Raw genomic sequence first — 19,515 nt, forward strand, 5'->3', positions numbered from 1 at the left:
TGAAGGAAAATAACAGAAAACCTGCAGGCACACACAGACACACACACACACACACACACACACACACCTCACACTTTCACACACAGGCTGCTGCAAGAAAATAGGAGGCTCAAAATCTGTATTTCTTTTCTTCACGAGTTCACACATAAAACAGCACAACACACACACACACACACACACACACACACACACACACACACACACACACACACACAGGTAGAAGGCATTTTGCCCTTCTCCTTTTGCAGATTGTGTGGGTGTTTTATTTATTTATTTATTTTATTCTCACTCCCTCCGTTAAATACAGCAGCTCTTCAGTATGATGCAATAATTAAATTAAATGGTTTATTTATTTATTTATTTTTTTTTATAACTCAACGTCGTTTTCTACCTTAAAACCCAGCAGGAAGGTAATAAACATTTCAAACGCATTCGATACAACAATCAGGATCTTCAGGAAGTGGGATGGATTACTGAAACACATCTAGAAAATATCCAGATGTGGTTTATTCAGTTCAATTCTATTTCATTTTATTTGTTTAGCGCTTTGAACAATGAACGTCTTCATAAAGCAGCTGTACAGAACATGTAAAGAACACATTTATTTGCATTTGAGGCGTCCGTGGTGGGGAAAAACTCCCTGAGATGGCATGAGGAAGAAACCTTGATAGGAACCAAATAATAAAATAAAATACAATTAAATAAATATTCCATGATTCATGAAGGGGGACACGGTGGCTTAGTGGTTAGCACGTTCGCCTCACACCTCCAGGGTCGGGGTTCGATTCTCGGCTCCGCCTTGTGTGTGTGGAGTTTGCATGTTCTCCCCGTGCCTCGGGGGTTTCCTCCGGGTACTCCGGTTTCCTCCCCCGGTCCAAAGACATGCATGGTAGGTTGATTGGCATCTCTGGAAAATTGTCCATAGTGTGTGAGTGTGTGAGTGTGTGACTGTGTGAGTGAATGAGTGTGTGTGTGCCCTGTGATGGGTTGGCACTCCGTCCAGGGTGTATCCTGCCTCGATGCCCGATGACGCCTGAGATCAACATCTATAGAGGAGAATAGTGGAGATTAATTATAACAGCGAACACAGGGGGAGAATAAAACTGGAAGGACATCATCAACAAGGACATATGGCTGTGATGGTCGGGGGTGCGCAAACTTCTGGCCATTAGAACATAAACCCTGTCCAATACGTTACGTAAGAACTCACACGCTCGGTGACTTCCTTAAAGATGGCAATTGATCGTCAACAAGGACGATGAAATACGGAGGCTTTGAGAGGAGGAAATGAAGGAAGTGTGTTGTGGCTGATTGTAGTGATAAAAACCATTAAATGTAAAGGACTGAGTGAAAAGCGTGAATCATGTGAGAGACGCTTTGGATCATGGACTTTAGGACATAATCTACTGACTGATTCGGGGCTTTGTGTTTTGTTAGGCGTTTGGACGTCAGTGTTAATGTTGTTTTTAATCACTTGCTGCCTTTAATCTCTGAAACCGATCAGGAAGTCGCTCAGGAAAAGCTTCATAGTTTCAGAAATATTTCTGTTCATGTAATTCTGGCCTTAGTGGCTTGTGTGTGTTTGTCAGAAATGCAGATTCTCTCTTTCTCTCTCACTCCGGCTGTCTGTCTGTATGTCTCTCTCTCTCTCTCTCTCTCTCTCTCTCTTGCTTGCTCTCCCTCAGTCTGTCTGTATCTGTCTCTCCCTCTCTCGCTGTCTGTCTGTCTGTCTGTCTGTCTCTCTCTTCTTCTGTCTGTCCGTATCTCTCTCCCCTTTTCTGTCTCTCTAATTTTGTATGTTTCTCTCTCTCTCTCCCTCTCTCTCTCTCTCTCTCTCTCTCTCTCTGTCTGTCTGTCTGTCTTCTGTTTGTATGTATCTCTCGCTCTGTCTCTCTTACTGTCTGTCTCTCTCTCAATCCTTCTCTCTCTCTCTCTCTCTCTCTCTCTCTCTCACTAAAATTTTGTCTGTCTGTCAGTCTGTCTGTCTGTCTGTCTCTCTCTCTCTCTCTCTCTATCTGTCTGTCTGTCTGTCTGTCTGTCTCTCTCTTCTTCTCTCTCTCTGTCTCTCTTACTGTCTGTCTCTCTCTCAATCCTTCTCTCTCTCTCTCTCTCTCTCTCTCTGTCTATCTGTCTTCTGTTTGTATGTATCTCTCGCTCTGTCTCTCTTACTGTCTGTCTCTCTCAATCCTTCTCTCTCTCTCTCTCTCTCACTAAAATTTTGTCTGTCTGTCTGTCTGTGTCTGTCTCTCTCTTCTTCTCTCTCTCTGTCTCTCTTACTGTCTGTCTCTCTCACAATCCTTTTCTCTCTCTCTCTCACTCTCTCTCTCTCACTCTAATTGTCTGTCTGCCTCTCTCTCTCTCTCTCTCTCTCTCTCTCTCTCTCTCTCTCTCTCTCTGTGTAACCCTCTGGTTAGAAACAGCAGCCCAGCGAGCAGATCCTAAGTGATTACACTCCTTCCACAGAGATAAAGGAGGCTGTGTGTCTCTGAGGATTTGTAGAATGCCACAGTAAACAAACAAGCATAGAAAAAGAAAAGAAAAGGAGGGCAGAGAGAGGAAACGGAAACAGAGACAATTCTACATCTCCCAACTCATGTAGTCACAGAGGTGCAGAATTTACACAGCGACATTTCTGGCATGATAAACAGTGAGATGTTAAAAGATGGAGGTGTGTCATATGCATTGTTCCTGTTTACCTTCCTGATCTTTTACCTGTATAATTATTTCTCTTTATACTGTAAGTGTGTGAAATGTTTCCTAATCATCAACCACATGGGATAGGAAAATGAATCGTGTACCGATGTGACATTTTTAAAGCTTCGTGTTGAACCACAGGAACATAAATGTGACGTAGAAGCAAAAGATCGTTAAAGAATAAGATGCGTGTGGAAAGCCGAGCGTGTACGTGGCTCACCGCCGTGCTGTACTGTTTCTCTGCAGAGAGGTGGCGCAGATCGATCAGTTCCTGCAGGAGACGGCGGCGCGGGAAGCCAGCGCTAAAGTGCGTCTGCAGCAGTTCATCGAGGAGCTTCTGGAGCGAGCAGACAGAGCGGAGAAACAGCTCCAGATCATCAGCAGCTGTGGAACCACACCGAACGGGAGCCTGGGCCACTGTAGCCTGCAGGGCTCCAAGTCCAACGGCAGACAGGTAAAAAACCTCCAGGGTGGGATCAGACACTCAACTGGTGCAGATATCAGCTCTGATCAGACTCATGACAAGATAGAGGCTTTGGGGTTAAATTTCACCCCAGGGTAAAAGATTCGAACCTCTCGTTATTTCTGCTTAAGGATTCGTTCTTGGGAAAATCCAAAGCTGTTCTTATTTTTATAATAGTTACAGATTATTAATGCACTTTATTGTTTATACAGTAAAACTGAAGTGAAACTAAAGTGCTCATTGTGTATCGGTGTCATGACGTATTGTGGCAAAGAGAAGTATTTTAAATACTATCAAATCCATCACCACAATCTTTATGACCACCAACACCACCACAATCTAAACGACCACCAACACCTCCACCAACTGCACCACAATCTAAATGACCACCACTAAAACTGCAATATCCATGACCACTAACACCTCCACCACCACAATGTCCATCACCACCAACACCTCCGTCACCACAATGTCCATGACCACCAGCAACACCACCACCACCACCATCTACAATACCACCATTACAATCTCCATGACAGCCAACATCTCAACACACTTATAATACACTCACATTTCACACCCATTTCAGAGATTTGACTTTGCTTTACAAAGACACCTAACAAACATATCTTACATTTACATTGCACGATTTATTGTCAACATTTTTAAAATTAACTGTATTCTAAATGTTAAAGGTACTGTACCATAGCGGCATCACTTTAGGTACATTTGAGGTCGTTTCCTTTTACCTCCTGTTAGTACTAAGCGTTAGAGTTCCATTTGGAATGAAAAAATACATTTATTGAGTAACATTCATCCACTAGACACTAGAGTAGTGTGTAGTGTGTCATGGGATGCAGCTCCAGTTATTACTGATATTTAATGTTTATAAAAATGCAGCACAGTGGCTTAGTGGTTAGCACATTCGCCTCACACCGTCAGGGTCGGGGGTTCGATTCCCACCTCCGCCTTGTATGTGTGGAGTTTGCATGTTCTCCCCGTGCCTCGGGGGTTTCCTCCGGGTACTCTGGTTTCCTCCCCCGGTCCAAAGACATGCATGGTAGGTTGATTGGCATCTCTGGAAAATTGTCCGTAGTGTGTGTGTGTGTGTGTGAGTGAATGAGAGTGTGTGTGTGCCCTGTGATGGGTTGGCACTCCGTCCAGGGTGTGTCCTGCCTCGATGCCCGATGACGCCTGAGATAGGCACAGGCTCCCCGTGACCCGAGGTAGTTCGGATAAGAAAATGAATGAATGAAAAATGCAGCACGTTAAAAATAATGAATTAAGTCTAATAAATTCTACAAACATTCTACAAAAGTCACCAACTATGATGTTTTTATTTATGTATGTATGTTGCTATGTATCTATGTAATTTATTTAGTGCACTAGCACAGCCTTCCTATTGCTCATTTTCCTATTGCTCAATTGTGACCTTTAAAAATGGCAGGATGATGAGTATTACAAAAAAAGGTACGATGGAAAAACAAGAAATAAATTAAATAATTAAATAAAGATCGAAGATCGGATAACTAGTTATTAAATCTGCTTTTGTTTAACACCGAACTAAATTAGCAAAACACCAGCTTCTGCATACCCCTGAATTTCCAAGATGGCCACCACCATAAAGCACATTCCGGCGTTTACACTGATCGCGCCTTGTGTGATCGACTACATGTGATTGTTAATAAGAGATTCTATCATTTCTTTTACTGTAATTATATAACATTTTTTAAAGAATTACTAATGAGCATCCACAAGAACTAAGTGTGTTATTGCAGCTCTGACTCACAGCCACAGTGATCAAGTGCTTCTAAATGCCAGCCGGCGACCTACATTCCCCCTCCTGATGATAGAAAGAAAAAAAAATCATCATTCTGTGTGTCAGGAGGAGGCTCCGCTATATACAGAGCTCTCTCTGATTTGGAACAGGGCCGAAGTAGAACACAGGGAGGAGGAGGAGGAGGAGGAGGAGGAGGATGAATGTAACAATGGAAAAGTCTAAACAAACTAGCAAGACGTATGTTGCGATAACTAGTAGAGGTTTAAAAGAAATATCGCTCTCTGTTATACTGTACTGACAATACTAAAGGCATTATTGAGAAAATCCTGGAAGATTAGCAAAATAAAGCAAAGCTAATCTGGTTCGGCTGTGAATTAGCGTCGTTACTAACCAACTTTGTCGTTCGACCCCACTAATATAGCTAGCTCGCTTGCTTACCACAAAACAAAAGACAAGATAACTTCCCGACTGTCAGCATCTTCCCACCTTTGGTTATTTTTATAAATTAAATATTTCATTTGAACTACTGTATATTCTATCATATGTTTATACTATACTACGATTCTCGAGAGTTTTACACTTTTGCTCTGTGATGTTCATGTAGCAGAAGGTTACGCTGCCCAAACAAAAAGCGTGGTGCTAATTCAGTTAGCTAAAGTATTAAAATGACTGACTGATTTAAATGAGTCCAATGCTGGTTAACTGAGCTAGCTAATCTAATGAAAGCTATGATTTTGGTGCTAATTATACTAACTAATTTAATAAATGCAGTTGTGCTAATTAGGCTAGCTAACCTGATGAAGACTGTCATGCTAAGTGAGCTAGCTAATCTAATAAAGGCTGTGATTTACTGATGTGAACAGTAAGGTAAGTTTAGGTAGTTGCTGTTCTAGGTGAGCTAATGAAAGCTAATGAGCTTGAAGCTAATGAGCAGAGGAACATTTACTAAAACAACACGGCATGAAGAGAAAGTGCTCAGGATTTTTATTTTTGGTAATAATAATCCTGTAAATCTCTGATTTCTGTTCATGTTCATGTTTATTTTTTGTGCTGTGTATAACACACACACACACACACACACACACACACACACACACACACTTATATATACCTCCTGAGGTGTCTGGATGAGGAATCTGCATTGCTCCGAGGCATCTGAAATTCTGAAATGTTTCTTGAGATATTTTTGTTCTGCTTCTACAACAAATCAGATGCTCGAGCGATCAGAATCTGACATTGACTTACCTCTGTGGGAGCTTTGTCTATTTTCACCCAACGGAATGCATTATGTTTATTTTTTAACTATTTATAAAATGTGGAATGTCTCTCTCTCTCTCTCTCTCTCTCTCTCTCTCTCTCTCTCTCTCTCTCTCTCTCTCTCTCTCTCTCTTTTCTGACACAGAGGAACTCTAGTATCTCTGGATCAAGGGGCGTGTACCAGGTCTCAGATCGACGTTCGTCTCCCAGTACTGGGTAAGTCACGAGATTGTTTGTGTGTGTGTGTGTGTGTGTGTGAGTGAGAGAGAGAGAAAATTCTTTACAAAACCTTACATGGTTCTGCACAGTTGTATTTTGTTCTGTTATTTACTTTTTGATCAAACTCCCCAGACACCCCCCCCCCCCCCACACACACACACACCCCACCCAAAAAAAATAGTTTTTATCATTACAAAATATACATATTAAAGCTGTGAAAAGTGTTTGGTTAAAATTAAAGGATTATGATGGGTCTAAAATGTGTTCAGTGTTTGCACTCAATCATCCATCCTAGTTGTTTTCTCCAAAATGACAGGATACAGTGATGCAGTTGGGTTTGGTTGGTGCTGAGATTTGAGCCCATGACCTTCTGAGCAGAAGCACAAAGCCACAACACAAAAATCCTTTTGAGAAGTTCAGATATACGAGGTTGGGTAGTTAAGACTTTCAGGTCATTTTGGTTGGAGCAAGATGGAGGTGAAGCTTCTCTTAACAAACTACTGTACAGTACAAAAAATCTGAAAGTAAAGAAAATCCACTCGAAGTTTTCTACTCATAATTACGGCATTTCTGTGGTCCTCGTCCCGTAATCCCGATCTTTCAGAGATGACTTCGATGCACCTAATCTAAGGCACCTTAAAAATCCTCCGTCATCAAAACCTAGCTGTCCAAATTTTAATATGGCAAAGATATTGAATAACACTGTAATAGCTGTTTAACGCTCAAGGAATTCCTGAAGGGGAGTTTATCATGTTACTGGCAACCTCGGGCACTGTGGTGCTTCTGTTCAGAGACACTGAGTGTTTTTATAGTTGTGCAGTGGCCGGTCATGCATCACTCTCCAAATCTAAACACTGCAGAAAGCTAACAGTAGCTCAGAGAGAGAGAGAGAGAGAGAGAGAGAGAGCTTTATCAGTTGCACGAACGTGTTGCCATGGCACCCAGAGGATCGTTTTGTAAAGGGTACATATATCAGAACACCATATTTCTTTTCTTCCTCACACACCAGGTCCCTTTAAATACGAAAGCATGGCTGTGGATGTTAATGTCTAAGCAGTGACTACGTGTCTGTCTGGAATGCCCAGTGGAAATTTTGCCGTAACTCTGGGGGAAAAGAACATTCCTTTCCCATAATCCTCTGCAGGAGCCTCAACTATCCTTTAAGTCTCCACACTGATCTGGGAGCTGTGTCGATACGTCTTTAAAGGGCCCTGGGTGTGGAACGAAGAGCATCAGCTGAGATACGCTCTATTTGTCTAGCTGAACCACAACAACAACAACAACAAAAAAATCGCTTATTCCGATCTTTTAAATCATCATTCACTCAATTAGACGATAAAAAAGCGTTAAAGTTTATGGTGAGGAAACAATAATAAACGTGTCGCATTTCCTACATTCCATGATGGTGTAATATAGTTATTAAAGGTTTACCACATGTACAGTATGATGTGGATGTAAATAAATCCTCAAGAAACAGACTGTATTTAATGTGAAGGCAAATGACAAATTCAGGCAGAACACATTACAAACAAAATGTTAGCTTTGTTGCAAAAAATGTTATACAAAAAAAAAATACACCACAAAATAAAACAATCTAACAAATAAATAAATAAATAAATAAATAAATAAATAAATAAAGGTCTACCTTTTTAAATATTTAAATAAAATTATTTGAGTACATTTGATTTCATTTGGAAAATTGTGTGTGTGTGTGTGTGTGTGTGTGTGTGTGTGTGTGTGTGTATAAAATAATAATTTTACTATAATGATCTTACTATTAAAGTTTTGAGTTGCAAAATTCATCACATACACTCCAAGTCACCTTGCTGATTTTTAGGGCGTCTGGTCGCTCGAAGTCTGTGTCCCAGGCATCGGTGGCGGGTTATGACAGTGACAGTGTGGAACTGCAGCCACTAGAGGACAGTCTGGAGGCTCAGTACTACCATGGGCAGAACCGTCCCAGAGAACCCTCACCTTATGAGCGCCGCAACTGGGGCCTCCGTAAGCAAGCCATCCAGAACTGGCAGCGGCGGCCGTACCGCAACAGCACGGAGGGCGAGGAAGGGGACGTGTCTGACGTGGCCTCGCGCACCACCGAGTCCGAGGCGGACATGTGGGAGCAGGAGAGGAGGGCGGAGTGTCAGCAGCATTGCCATCATCGTAGCAGCTACCGGCTGGGGACAGGTAACAAGCACTAAGAACAGGAAACAGATGGTCATCCTCTGGGACTCAGCAGTGTGTGTGTGTGTGTGTGTGTGTGTGTGTGGAGGAACTGGGTCAGTATCCGAGTGTTAATGTCAGAGCAAGCCAAAGAACAGTGAGAGCTGTGTATTAAACAGCGTCTTTCCCACTGACTCCAGATCAGCCATAAATTATTGATAAACAGATGCAATTTTTTTTCATTCATTGTGGCTCTGATAAAAGAATACATAAAATATCATTAAATTTACCTTCACAATCGTTTTCCAATTTCTTCTCCAAATGCAGTCGATCGGCTAAAACGGATTTGGTTTTCTTTCATTACATTGTAATATTTAATGTTGTGGAATATCTGTGCAACGTTCCGAAGCTACAGACATTCATCCCCTCGCAACCTCTGTTCTGTTTTCTTTAGATTGTAATCATTAAAAAATGTAGCTTGAGATGCTAGTTAGAAAATGCTAAGTATAACTTACCCTTAACCATAGTTAACAACGGATGTGTCAAGGGAATGTGTCTTGGATGACAAATGACGTTTATGGGGACAACTTAAATTTCGTTTCGTGTCAAACTGCTCCTGTAATTCCCACCGTGTTATTCTGTTGAGCCGAGTTGTACCAGATGACAGTAATTAGCAAACACACTGTGATCCGTAAGCGCTACACTGCTGTAGTGTGACTAACAAGCCCCCCAAAAAATCTAGAAAGAAGCCGACCTGACGGGCGCCCAGCAGTTCCTCTCCGTCTGTCTTTTCCATCTCACTCATCTGTGGAAAAAAGGTACAAAAAACCCATCTCTCTCTCTGTCATAGCGATTACTCCCACCTCATTTTCAATTCAGGAGGCAATAATTGAATGTTTTCTAGTGGCACCTACTGTACAACTCCTTGGTTTCATCAGTGTAGTCTTCCTCAGTGAAGACACCACAGTATATTCAGCATATTGTAAAAAAAAAAGTGACCCAAAAGGTATCTCCAAAATAGTCTTACTGCAGGCACCTGAACAAATTCACACTTTTTTAGTATATCTACTGTAACTCATGATCTGAAGCAGATACGTGATGGGTCATGGTTGCCCCCTTACAGAACGACCCACCTTAAATCTATTTTGCCCAACAACAGGCATCCTCAACCCAATCTCCGGCTTCTTCTGTCCACGCAAAGCTTCCTTACAGTATCTAAACTGATGTTCCTCTCCAACCCAAAACAAACTCAAAGGTTCTTCCAACCAATCTGGTGCTTCCTCTGACCAACCAAGGTTTCCTCTGACCAACCTAAAGGTTCATCCACCCAATTATTGGTTTCTTCCCAATCCTTTTGTGTCCAACTCAATGCTTCATCCACCATACCTTGGGATTCTGCCCAATGCTGGTCTTCTATATTCCAGCCAAACTGAGGTTTCTGTCCAATCCAAGGCTTTTATCAAGAAATCGTCTTCTTTTGCCTAACCTGGGGCTTCCTCTGACCAGCCCAATGCTTCTTCCACTCAATCTGGCAATTCATTCCAACTCTATTTTACCCCGGTGTTTCTTTAGTTTAATCTGGGGTATTCTTCAGAATCTAGAGTATCTTCTGTACATTCCACTGCATGTTTCACCCAGCCCGAGAATTCATTGAAACTAGCCTAAGGCTCAGACTCCCAAATCTGGAGCTTTTTTTACACTGTGCTACCCAAATGTTCATCCACCCAAATATCTTCTCCTGTCTAACCTTCTGACATCATTTGACCAGCTCAGAGCTTCTTTACCCTAAATCCCGGAATCCAGGAAAAAAAAATGTTCTCCTTGTTCGTATCATACATCCCTAAATAGCACATAGATTAAGACATTCTTAATTTCACCCAGTAATTTACTAAATTAGTGCATATCAAAATGAGTGTAAAATTGGTGTATTATGTGGAAGAAATAGGCCACTGGGAAAATTACTTCAGTTAGGGTTTCTTGTGATCCTTTTTTGGGGTTCGGAGTACTCCAGCTGGTGGATCTGTGTCCGACTGTGGTGTAGAATTGTTCTTCGATCACATGCTCTGGCTGATTTAACCTTCGAGTAGGATGGAGCAGTGATGAGAACGAGATGTTTATGGTGCTCTGGCACCACCGTGTGGATTGTAAGAACAAAATGCATGGATTCCAATGAAACAATCCAGCATGTAACGAAGGTATACTATAAGTAACGCCTTCCACATCCATTTGCCCCACCTACAGAGACTCTAGTGGTTAGCATGTTTGACTCACACCTCAAGGGTTGGGGGTTCGATTCCCGCCTCCGCCTTGTGTGTGTGGAGTTTGCATGTTCTCCCCGTGCCTCGGGGGTTTCCTCCGGGTACTCCGGTTTCCTCCCCCGGTCCAAAGACATGCATGGTAGGTTGATTGGCATCTCTGGGAAATTGTCCGTAGTGTGTGAGTGTGTGAGTGAATGAGAGTGTGTGTGTGCCCTGTGATGGGTTGGCACTCCGTCCAGGGTGTATCCTGCCTCGATGCCCGATGACGCCTGAGATAGGCACAGGCTCACCATGATCCGACGAGAAGTCAGATAAGTGGTAGAGAATGAATGAATGAATGAATGTTGCAATTTTTGCAAGTTACAATGAAAAGAAGGTGGAAGTTTGTTATATTGTCACGACTACAGCACTCTTCTTTTCAGGCCGTTCTGAGGGCTGCTACAAGCCCTGCCGTCATGAGAAGAGCCCATCCAAGACCAGTGAGGTGGTCAGCCCCGAGGTGCTCAAGATGCGGGCGGCGCTTTTCTGCATCTTTACTTACCTGGACACTAAAACCCTGCTGAGGACAGCCGAGGTGTGTCATGACTGGAGGTTTGTGGCACGTCACCCTGCTGTGTGGACAAGAGTGCTGCTGGAGAACGCTCGCATCTCCTCCAAGGTTCCCTGTTTTTTAAGATTCTGAGTTATTTTAATGATCGTCTATTTGTTGACCTGAGCTCAATTTAGTACCAAAATAGCAATTTTTTTTGTTTTATTGCCCAGTTCTTGTGCACGCTCTCTCAGTGGTGTACGCAGACCCACTCTCTGATCCTGCAGAACCTCAAACCAAGGCAGAGAGGAAAGAAGGAGACCAAGGAGGAGTATCTGAAGAGCACACGGTACTAATGCAGAGAAACAGATGTCTGTAAATCCTGACCTTAAGTCATATTCATGTACACACAAGAACACTGAATTTTAGGCCATCGGTGCTAAATTAATCTTCATGCATTAACTTCAGCCCAAATCACATATGTGATAAAACAACCATGAAAAACAGATGCTTTTGACTTCCTAGCTTAGATGTGGAACTCTGTTACATTACATTTTGACTTCCTGCCCATGAGAACTACAGAGTGAAGGAGCTTCCACGTGTTATCCAATTTACATGTGTAAAAAATAGCCTAGTTTCTTTAGTTTCTATCATCATGTACCTGCATATACAGTAGATGATGTTGTGAGTGTGTGTCAGTGGGTGTCTGGAGGAAGGTCTGGAAGCCTTGCTGAAAGCAACAGGAGGAAATCTGCTCATTCTGAAGGTGTCTCACTGTCCCAACTTGCTGACCGATCGCTCTCTGTGGCTGGCCAGCTGCTACTGTCGAGCTCTACAGGCCGTAACGTACCGGTCAGTCCATCAGGGGGAGCTGTTCTGTGCTCATTCTTACACAGTGAACTTAGGACTGTAGTTATTTCTGAATTACAAGCTGTGAATTATTTCAGAAGTGCAACGGATCCGGTTGGTCAGGAGGTTATCTGGGCTTTAGGAGCAGGCTGCAGGGACATCATCTCCCTCCAGGTGGCACCATTACATCCCTGGTAAGACATAAATCCCTGTAATTGAAACACTTTATTATTTTATCTATGAAATGCTTATATAAAAAAACATTTTTTATTTATTTTAACCTATTATTATTAGTATTATTAAAAATATTAGAAACAACACAAAAATATTAACCAAAATGAACTTAACAATAATGTTCACCCGTATCAGAAATCCTCCAGGCCACTAGGGGGCATTTTGTAACTTTAGTTATGATGCTACCTTAAAACAGGCTAGCTGAATTATAAATCTGTAAAGTTTTAACAGGACACGAACCAGAAACATTTTACACACAGTAAGTAAGAGTGTGAGAGTTGTTCTCACTGTTTTAGCTAGCTAACTGAGAGCTATTGGATTTTATACCAACATCCATTTCTGTCTTTTTTATTCCATTATATGATTAATAGTCAACAACCAGCCCGCTTCAGTAACCGGTGCCTACAGACGATTGGCCGGTGTTGGCCACACCTACGAGCCTTAGGGGTGGGCGGAGCTGGATGTGGTATACAGGGATTGGCTTCATTGGGTGAGTAGCAGGAAATGGGTTAAAACATCATACACCTTAGAGAAGGGGTGGAGCTTGTTTCAGCCCCTCAAAGACTTTGTATTCAAATCAAGAGGATAATCCAAGAGACTGGACACGTTCCACAGTTCCACAGTTCTCAGTTTAATGTATACATTTTAAAACATATTTCTTTATTACGGATTTAAAAATATGTTTCAAAATCACAGATATCACCTTAAAATGACTCATTGATTCTTACTGCAATTTGCTTCTTTGGCATGATGAGCGAAAAACACACGGCACTGACACGACGACGACGATGATGATGATGATGATGATGCAAAAATCAGATATTTATTACTTTATAAAAAAGCAGCTGTGGCTCATCATGCTTTAAATCTCAACATGAAACAACAAATACAGTAGGTTGAGTTTTAAAAGGATTTGTTTTTTTGGATTTGAATAAAGAAGCCTGTATACGCTGGAGATAAACGACTCACGCAGCGAGTCGGGAAGAGAGAAAGATTCCCCGCATTACTGCTATCCTGCTATTTAGAAATAATGACTTTGGCCTTTTCAGATCAGACCTTTATGTTTGATGTCTGAAAGACTTGATTGTGAAGCTGCTGATGTTTTAAGTCGGTGAGAGGAGGTTTATAGCATCCATGACATAACAAGTAGTTTGCCGAAGTTAATATGTCTGTCATGCCCAGTGATGGGTCGGCACTCCGTCCAGGGTGTATACTGCCTCGATGCCCGATGACGCCTGAGATAGGCACAGGCTCCCCGTGACCCGAGAAGTTCGGATAAGCGGTAGAAGATGAATGAATGAATGAATATGTCTTTAAGTCAAGCAAGGGTTTGATATTTTTGTATTTTATTAGAATCTTATTTAACTGTATCTTTGGCATTCAGGCACAGCTAATGCATTAATTCGGTGTTAAAGAAAATGAATAATGAGATTATTTTAATTTGTTTGTAGTTTTTGTTTGTTTTATTAAAGTGAAAGCAGAAACCTTAATGTTTCAGGGATGTTCCACACCAGTAAAAAAAAAAAAAAAAAACACCAGGCTGTAGCTTTATTGTTAATGAATGCTGGGTATTGTGTGTGTGTGTGTGTGTGTGTGTGTGTGTGTGTGTGTGTGTGTGTGTGTGTGTGTGTGTGTTACAGCGAGGAATTGTATGAGGCTGCAGGTGCTGGAACTGGACCACGTCAGTGAGATTAATCAGGAAGTGGCAGCTGAAGTGTGTCGTGAAGGTCTGAAAGGTTTGGAGATGTTGGTCCTCACCTCGACTCCGGTCACGCCCAAAGCGCTCCTTCACTTCAACAGTGAGTTCACACTGTGCTGCATGCTGTCATCAACAGACACACACACACACACACACACACACTAAATATGAGCAATAACGTATTGACGGTGAATAAAAAGTGGACTGCAAAATTCTCTTACTCACACTTTCTTTCTCTCTCTCTCGCTCGCTCTCTTTCTCTCTCTCGAGGCGTGTGCCGTAACCTGAAGTCCATCGTTGTACAGATCGGTATTGAAGATTACTTTGAAGACCCCAACAGCCCCGAGGCCAGAAAGCTCTTTGATGAAATGGTGAACAAACTCCAGGTGTGGAAAACACACACACACACACACACACACACACACACACACACACACACCGCAGTTCAGTCTTCAGGGACAGGTTTCAGATCTTTCAGATAGAAGAATCATGTTGCTAGAAACATCGTGGTTGGAAACTTGTGTTAAATATATAAACAAAAAAGTGCTCTTTTAATATGAAACATTTTAAGTTAAAAATCGCTTATTTAAATAGCATTTTAACTTGGCTTTAAAATAAAGCAACAAAAATTATTTGCTAGAAAATAATAATAATAATAATAATAATAATAATAATAATAATAATAATAAATATTCATGCATTCGTTCATCTTCTACCGCTTATCCGAACTTCTCGGGTCACGGGGAGTCTGTGACTATCTCAGGCGTCATCGGGCATCGAGGCAGGATACACCCTGGACGGAGTGCCAACCCATCACAGGGCACACACACTCTCATTCACTCACACACACACACACTACGGACAATTTTCCAGAGATGCCAATCAACCTACCATGCATGTCTTTGGACCGGGGGAGGAAACCGGAGTACCCGGAGGAAACCCCCGAGGCACGGGGAGAACATGCAAACTCCACACACACAAGGCGGAGGCGGGAATCGAACCCCCAACCCTGGAGGTGTGAGGCGAACGTGCTAACCACTCAGGGCCTTTTTACACCCGGTCACTTCGTGTGTTGTCTCTGATCCGATAGCTATCTGATTTGTTAAAACTGTTCCATTTACATCAGGCCACATAAACGCGTCTCGGCGAATCGGATATCGATCCGATCTTTCTACTCCCGCCCAATATGCTAATATATTTTACCTCATTTCCGGGGTAATTGAAATAGAACACGCTTTGGTGTATGCGGTTGCTACAAAACACAGCGTTTACTGTTTGCTGCATTTTCGCTGGCGGCAGCAGTGCATTTTAAGCCCCAACGAGACGCCTGGGTGAAAGTTCGGAGATCTCGCGAGTCACTTGCGAGTGACGTACTTCCGTTTGGGAGGAGTATAGCGCTGACGTATGTGGCTTGAACAACCACATGCATTTACACCTGTCCAGTTTCATCTGAAACGCGTCCCAGACCACCTCCTGAAGGGGTTTGAACCATCGGATTTATATCCGTCTCAAAACCGTTTTGGAGGACATTTAGAGCTGGTCTTTTTACCATCGGATAGTTATCTGATCACAGAAAACGCAGGAAGTGACCAGGTGTAAAAAAAAACCCTAAGCCACCGTGCCTCACATATTATTATTATTATTATTATTATTATTATTATAATAATAATCAAGAAGATCCCAATTCTATCCGTTTATAGTATTATTGTGAAAATACTGTGTCGTTTTGTCAAATCAACTAGGAATTATGTAAAAAAGCCAGAAAAAAATAAATATAAATAAATAAATAAATAAATAAATAAATAAATAAATAAATAAATGCTCAAGGGAAGCAGAGCAGATTATTCACAGTGTGGGCGATTTCTTCTCTCGGCTGTTTTTATTTAAAAACTAACACTAATTCATGTACATACTGTATAACGGTGGAGGTATTAAATGAATCAACATCTTGAGGGTCTCTACAATGTCCTGATTCTATAAAACTATGAAAACCAAAACACAAAAAAAAACCAAATGGCTTTTTAATCAACCGCCTCGAAGTGAACAGCAGGCACAAAGATGCTTGAGGCAGATCTCCCATCTGTGTGATCCTCCCACCGCCGTCTAAAATTAACCAGCCGAAGCTGCTATCGAGTCAGAGGCCATAGGCTTTTCCTGTCTCTGACTCAGTAAATCAGTGATTCAGATCAGAGGAGTCATTTTAAGGAGTTCTGATTGCCGAGGATACGATTTTACCAGTTGACTCGTGAGTCCAGTAGAAATGAATCATCTTGAAGAAGTTCAGTTCTTTCATTATTTATTTTCTATTGTAGGGGAAACAAAGGCTCCATGCTAATTATTTTCCAAGAACAGTGCAGCCCCGAGCGTTTAATACGTTTTATACCAACAATTTCAATTTTTATCACAACGTGTGACATCATATTATCACTTACTTAATACTGTTAGAGCAGCTGGATTGTAAAATTGTAGACGTTAAAAAGATATTTTGTTTGTTTTCGGTCATTGGTGTTAGACTCAGGTAAAGTGCATCTCCTCCACATGTTTCTCCACAGGCTTTAAAGAAGAGGCCAGGCTTTTCAAAAATCCTCCACGTAAAGGCTGATGGTCTGTGCTAATGTCCTCTACTGCGAGATGAACTGCGTATAACCCACCGACTTCTCCTTCATGGAACAAGCTGAAGCTCTAACTTAAGTTTTAGCTACTGTGACAACGACAAAAAGGAAACTACATAATCACTACAGTATTATGTCGAAAACAATTTATTCGCCTGCAGCTAAACAAACGCTTTCAAGGTTTTTGGCTCCAACCGATACTCTACCGAAGTCTTCTCGAGACCGCATTCAAGCTGGAGAGTGTCACGTCACGTTGACCAGATCGGATCAGGTTTCACTGGATAGGTTTATAGCACAGAGCTGCAATTTTCAGCCAAGGAAAAGAAAAAGGAAACGGTCCCAGATTAGAGCCATGTGGAACACCATAAGAATAATATACACACTTAAGGAAAATGGCCTTGGAGTTGACGGCATGCGGTGCATTATCGATCTGTATTAAACAAGAATGAAATTTTAAACATCACTGACCTGTGATCGCATTCCAGCGAGTGTCTTGCACAATAAGAGTACCAACTTCCTGTTTTACAAGGTAGGACCATTTTTGCCCTAGCAAGCAGGATGTAGAAGAAATTACACCAACCAACGTGAAGGATTTTCATACCATAACATTCTCCTAACATAATCATCACCTTCATCTTCATCATTATACTGCTAGCAAACGTCAACCACGTTCGATATAAACGTACTGAGTTCTGGATCTACATGTGGCTTTTCCAGACTCAGTGTTAAAGGTTTGACTCGCCTGTTAATCCGAAATTCTGCATACTGCATAGAAACAAAGAAACGAAAACAAACATCAACCTCATGGAGCTTCCATGCAGCTCAGCTCTCATTAGCACCATTTGCTAACAGTTCAAATAAACATGTACAAAGTGCCATAACTGTAGGGGTGAGCAACATGGCCGAAGTATCCGGAAACTTTCACAATCTCTAGCTTTGTTAGCAGATCTGCAGAACACACGATATTTCATCATGGCAGTTTTCATCGTTTTACTTAACATAATTTTTTCACTTATTACAAAGTAGGAAAATAAAATCATGTATTAATGCCCGACCTGCGAACCTTTGTTTAAACATGTAAAGGGATTGTGGGAAAAAAAATCTTTCATAAAGAAATTGGGGATAAATTAATAACCAAATACTGAAAATAAATTCATGTTAAAATGAACACTGACCATTTTAACTACAAAATCTTAAAATTCCTCCATTTGGTGATGTTTTATTTTAATATCCGTGAAATAATTTGGAAATTAAAATCAAACATGCTGAATATTTTAATAAAACATTTTAAACAATACGGTCAAACTACTATTAAAAATATACGATACGATCTTACGTGGCCGTATTGCTCCGGACCTGCTCACGACGGTTGCGCTGTAAAAATCACATGGTCATATCGCTCAGGTGTGGCACCTTTCACATTCTGCCTTCAGTCCTTACAAAATCCTATATTTTACACTCTTAAGGAAAAACCTGAACATTTAAAGGGAATTTTTCAGTTTGTTCCTTAGTGTGAACCATTAAACAGGTTGGTTTTCTTATCAGAGATGATTTCAAGAACCAAGGAACCCATGAGGAACCCCTGAGGAACCCTTGAGTAAAGTTGGAACTGAATAGCTCTCAGTAGATAAATCTTCAACACCTCTGTATCTGAGCTTGGGAGGTCTTTTAACATTTCTTACAAATCCATCCTTTTTTTTGCCATTTCCATATTAAACCACGACTTAAGACCTTTCGGCGCATCAGAGCTCGACCTCTACTCAAGCAAATGCAATAACTGCCATGATGCAGGTGTCGTGAGGATTTTGGAGAACTTACAGTTCCACACCAGTTTTGTCATCAAGCTGTTCCAGGGTTTAGAGCTTCAACCTTTTTACTCCAAGTGCTTTAGTCCAAGGAAATCACTTCCTGTTGTGTGGTGCAGTACTTCCTGTATTAAATCCCCACATCGTGTTTCTCAATTTCTAAATTTATTCAACTCTGCAGTTTCACTGAGTCTTTCACCTCACAGTGACTTTCCCCACAGAATAAAAGGTTGGAGGTAAAAGGAACCACTTCTAGATGCCGAAGTTCCCGCGGATCCGTGGACCGAGGAACGGTGCACTGCTTCACCGAGACCACATTTTCAGTTCCTGACAATCTGTCTCCTGAAGACTTAAAGCTGTACATACATTATTTATGCACAAGCGAAGAATTACATTATATACACACACACACAAAAAAAGATGATGTTCAGGAGCTTCGTCGAGCTCCGATGTTTTTTTTTTTCCCCCAAAGTTTCTTCTGTGGTGCTCAAGTCAACCACATGAAATATCTCTTCTGAAGAGTTGTGTTGAATTTGCAGTATGTTGTGTATCATAGATGCTTTATATATTGAATGTGTATCAGAGTCCTATAGAGATGGAAAGTTATTTAAAAAGAGAGCATAGAGTTTATTCCAAACTATTTATTTCTATAAAAAAAATGTCTATAATGATGTTTGGCATGTTTGTGTTCAAGCATAAATACATCCTGTTGCCTTCGTAACTGTTGACGATAGTCGCTAGAATTTTAGACGTACAGTAAGAGCTTTATACCGCTTGCTGTTTCTTTTGATTTTTTTTTTTTTTTTAGGGTTTTTTTTCGACTGAACGATCTTTGCGCCATGATATCGAACTAAAAAAAAAAAAACGAGGAAAATGCTAGTGTATTAAGTATTAAGGTGTTATTTGATGTCACTTTGTTTAACGTGGAGCTTTTTGCAGTATTTGACAAACGATGC

At 41.3% G+C, this 19,515-nt stretch overlaps 1 protein-coding gene across 4 annotated transcripts in view; it reads left to right on the forward strand.

The window, feature by feature from the left end:
- Positions 1-18,774, forward strand: part of fbxo41 (F-box protein 41) — a 36,610-nt gene extending 17,836 nt beyond the window's left edge. For 3 of the 4 annotated variants that reach the window (XM_027158115.2, XM_027158118.2, XM_027158119.2), the window contains exons 3-13: positions 2,941-3,148; positions 6,340-6,410; positions 8,251-8,597; positions 11,254-11,489; positions 11,594-11,709; positions 12,060-12,212; positions 12,308-12,403; positions 12,815-12,933; positions 14,084-14,242; positions 14,413-14,528; positions 16,695-18,774. In XM_027158115.2, coding sequence (XP_027013916.1) covers positions 2,941-3,148; positions 6,340-6,410; positions 8,251-8,597; positions 11,254-11,489; positions 11,594-11,709; positions 12,060-12,212; positions 12,308-12,403; positions 12,815-12,933; positions 14,084-14,242; positions 14,413-14,528; positions 16,695-16,757 — 1,684 coding nt within the window. In that variant the 3' untranslated portion in view covers positions 16,758-18,774. The remainder of the gene's footprint in view (positions 1-2,940; positions 3,149-6,339; positions 6,411-8,250; positions 8,598-11,253; positions 11,490-11,593; positions 11,710-12,059; positions 12,213-12,307; positions 12,404-12,814; positions 12,934-14,083; positions 14,243-14,412; positions 14,529-16,694) is intronic. The other variant, XM_027158120.2, reaches the window with a different exon arrangement.
- The last annotated feature ends 741 nt before the right edge of the window (positions 18,775-19,515 follow it).

The sequence above is a fragment of the Tachysurus fulvidraco genome, chromosome 7, assembly GCF_022655615.1.
Source record: "Tachysurus fulvidraco isolate hzauxx_2018 chromosome 7, HZAU_PFXX_2.0, whole genome shotgun sequence".
Classification (NCBI taxonomy): domain Eukaryota; kingdom Metazoa; phylum Chordata; class Actinopteri; order Siluriformes; family Bagridae; genus Tachysurus; species Tachysurus fulvidraco.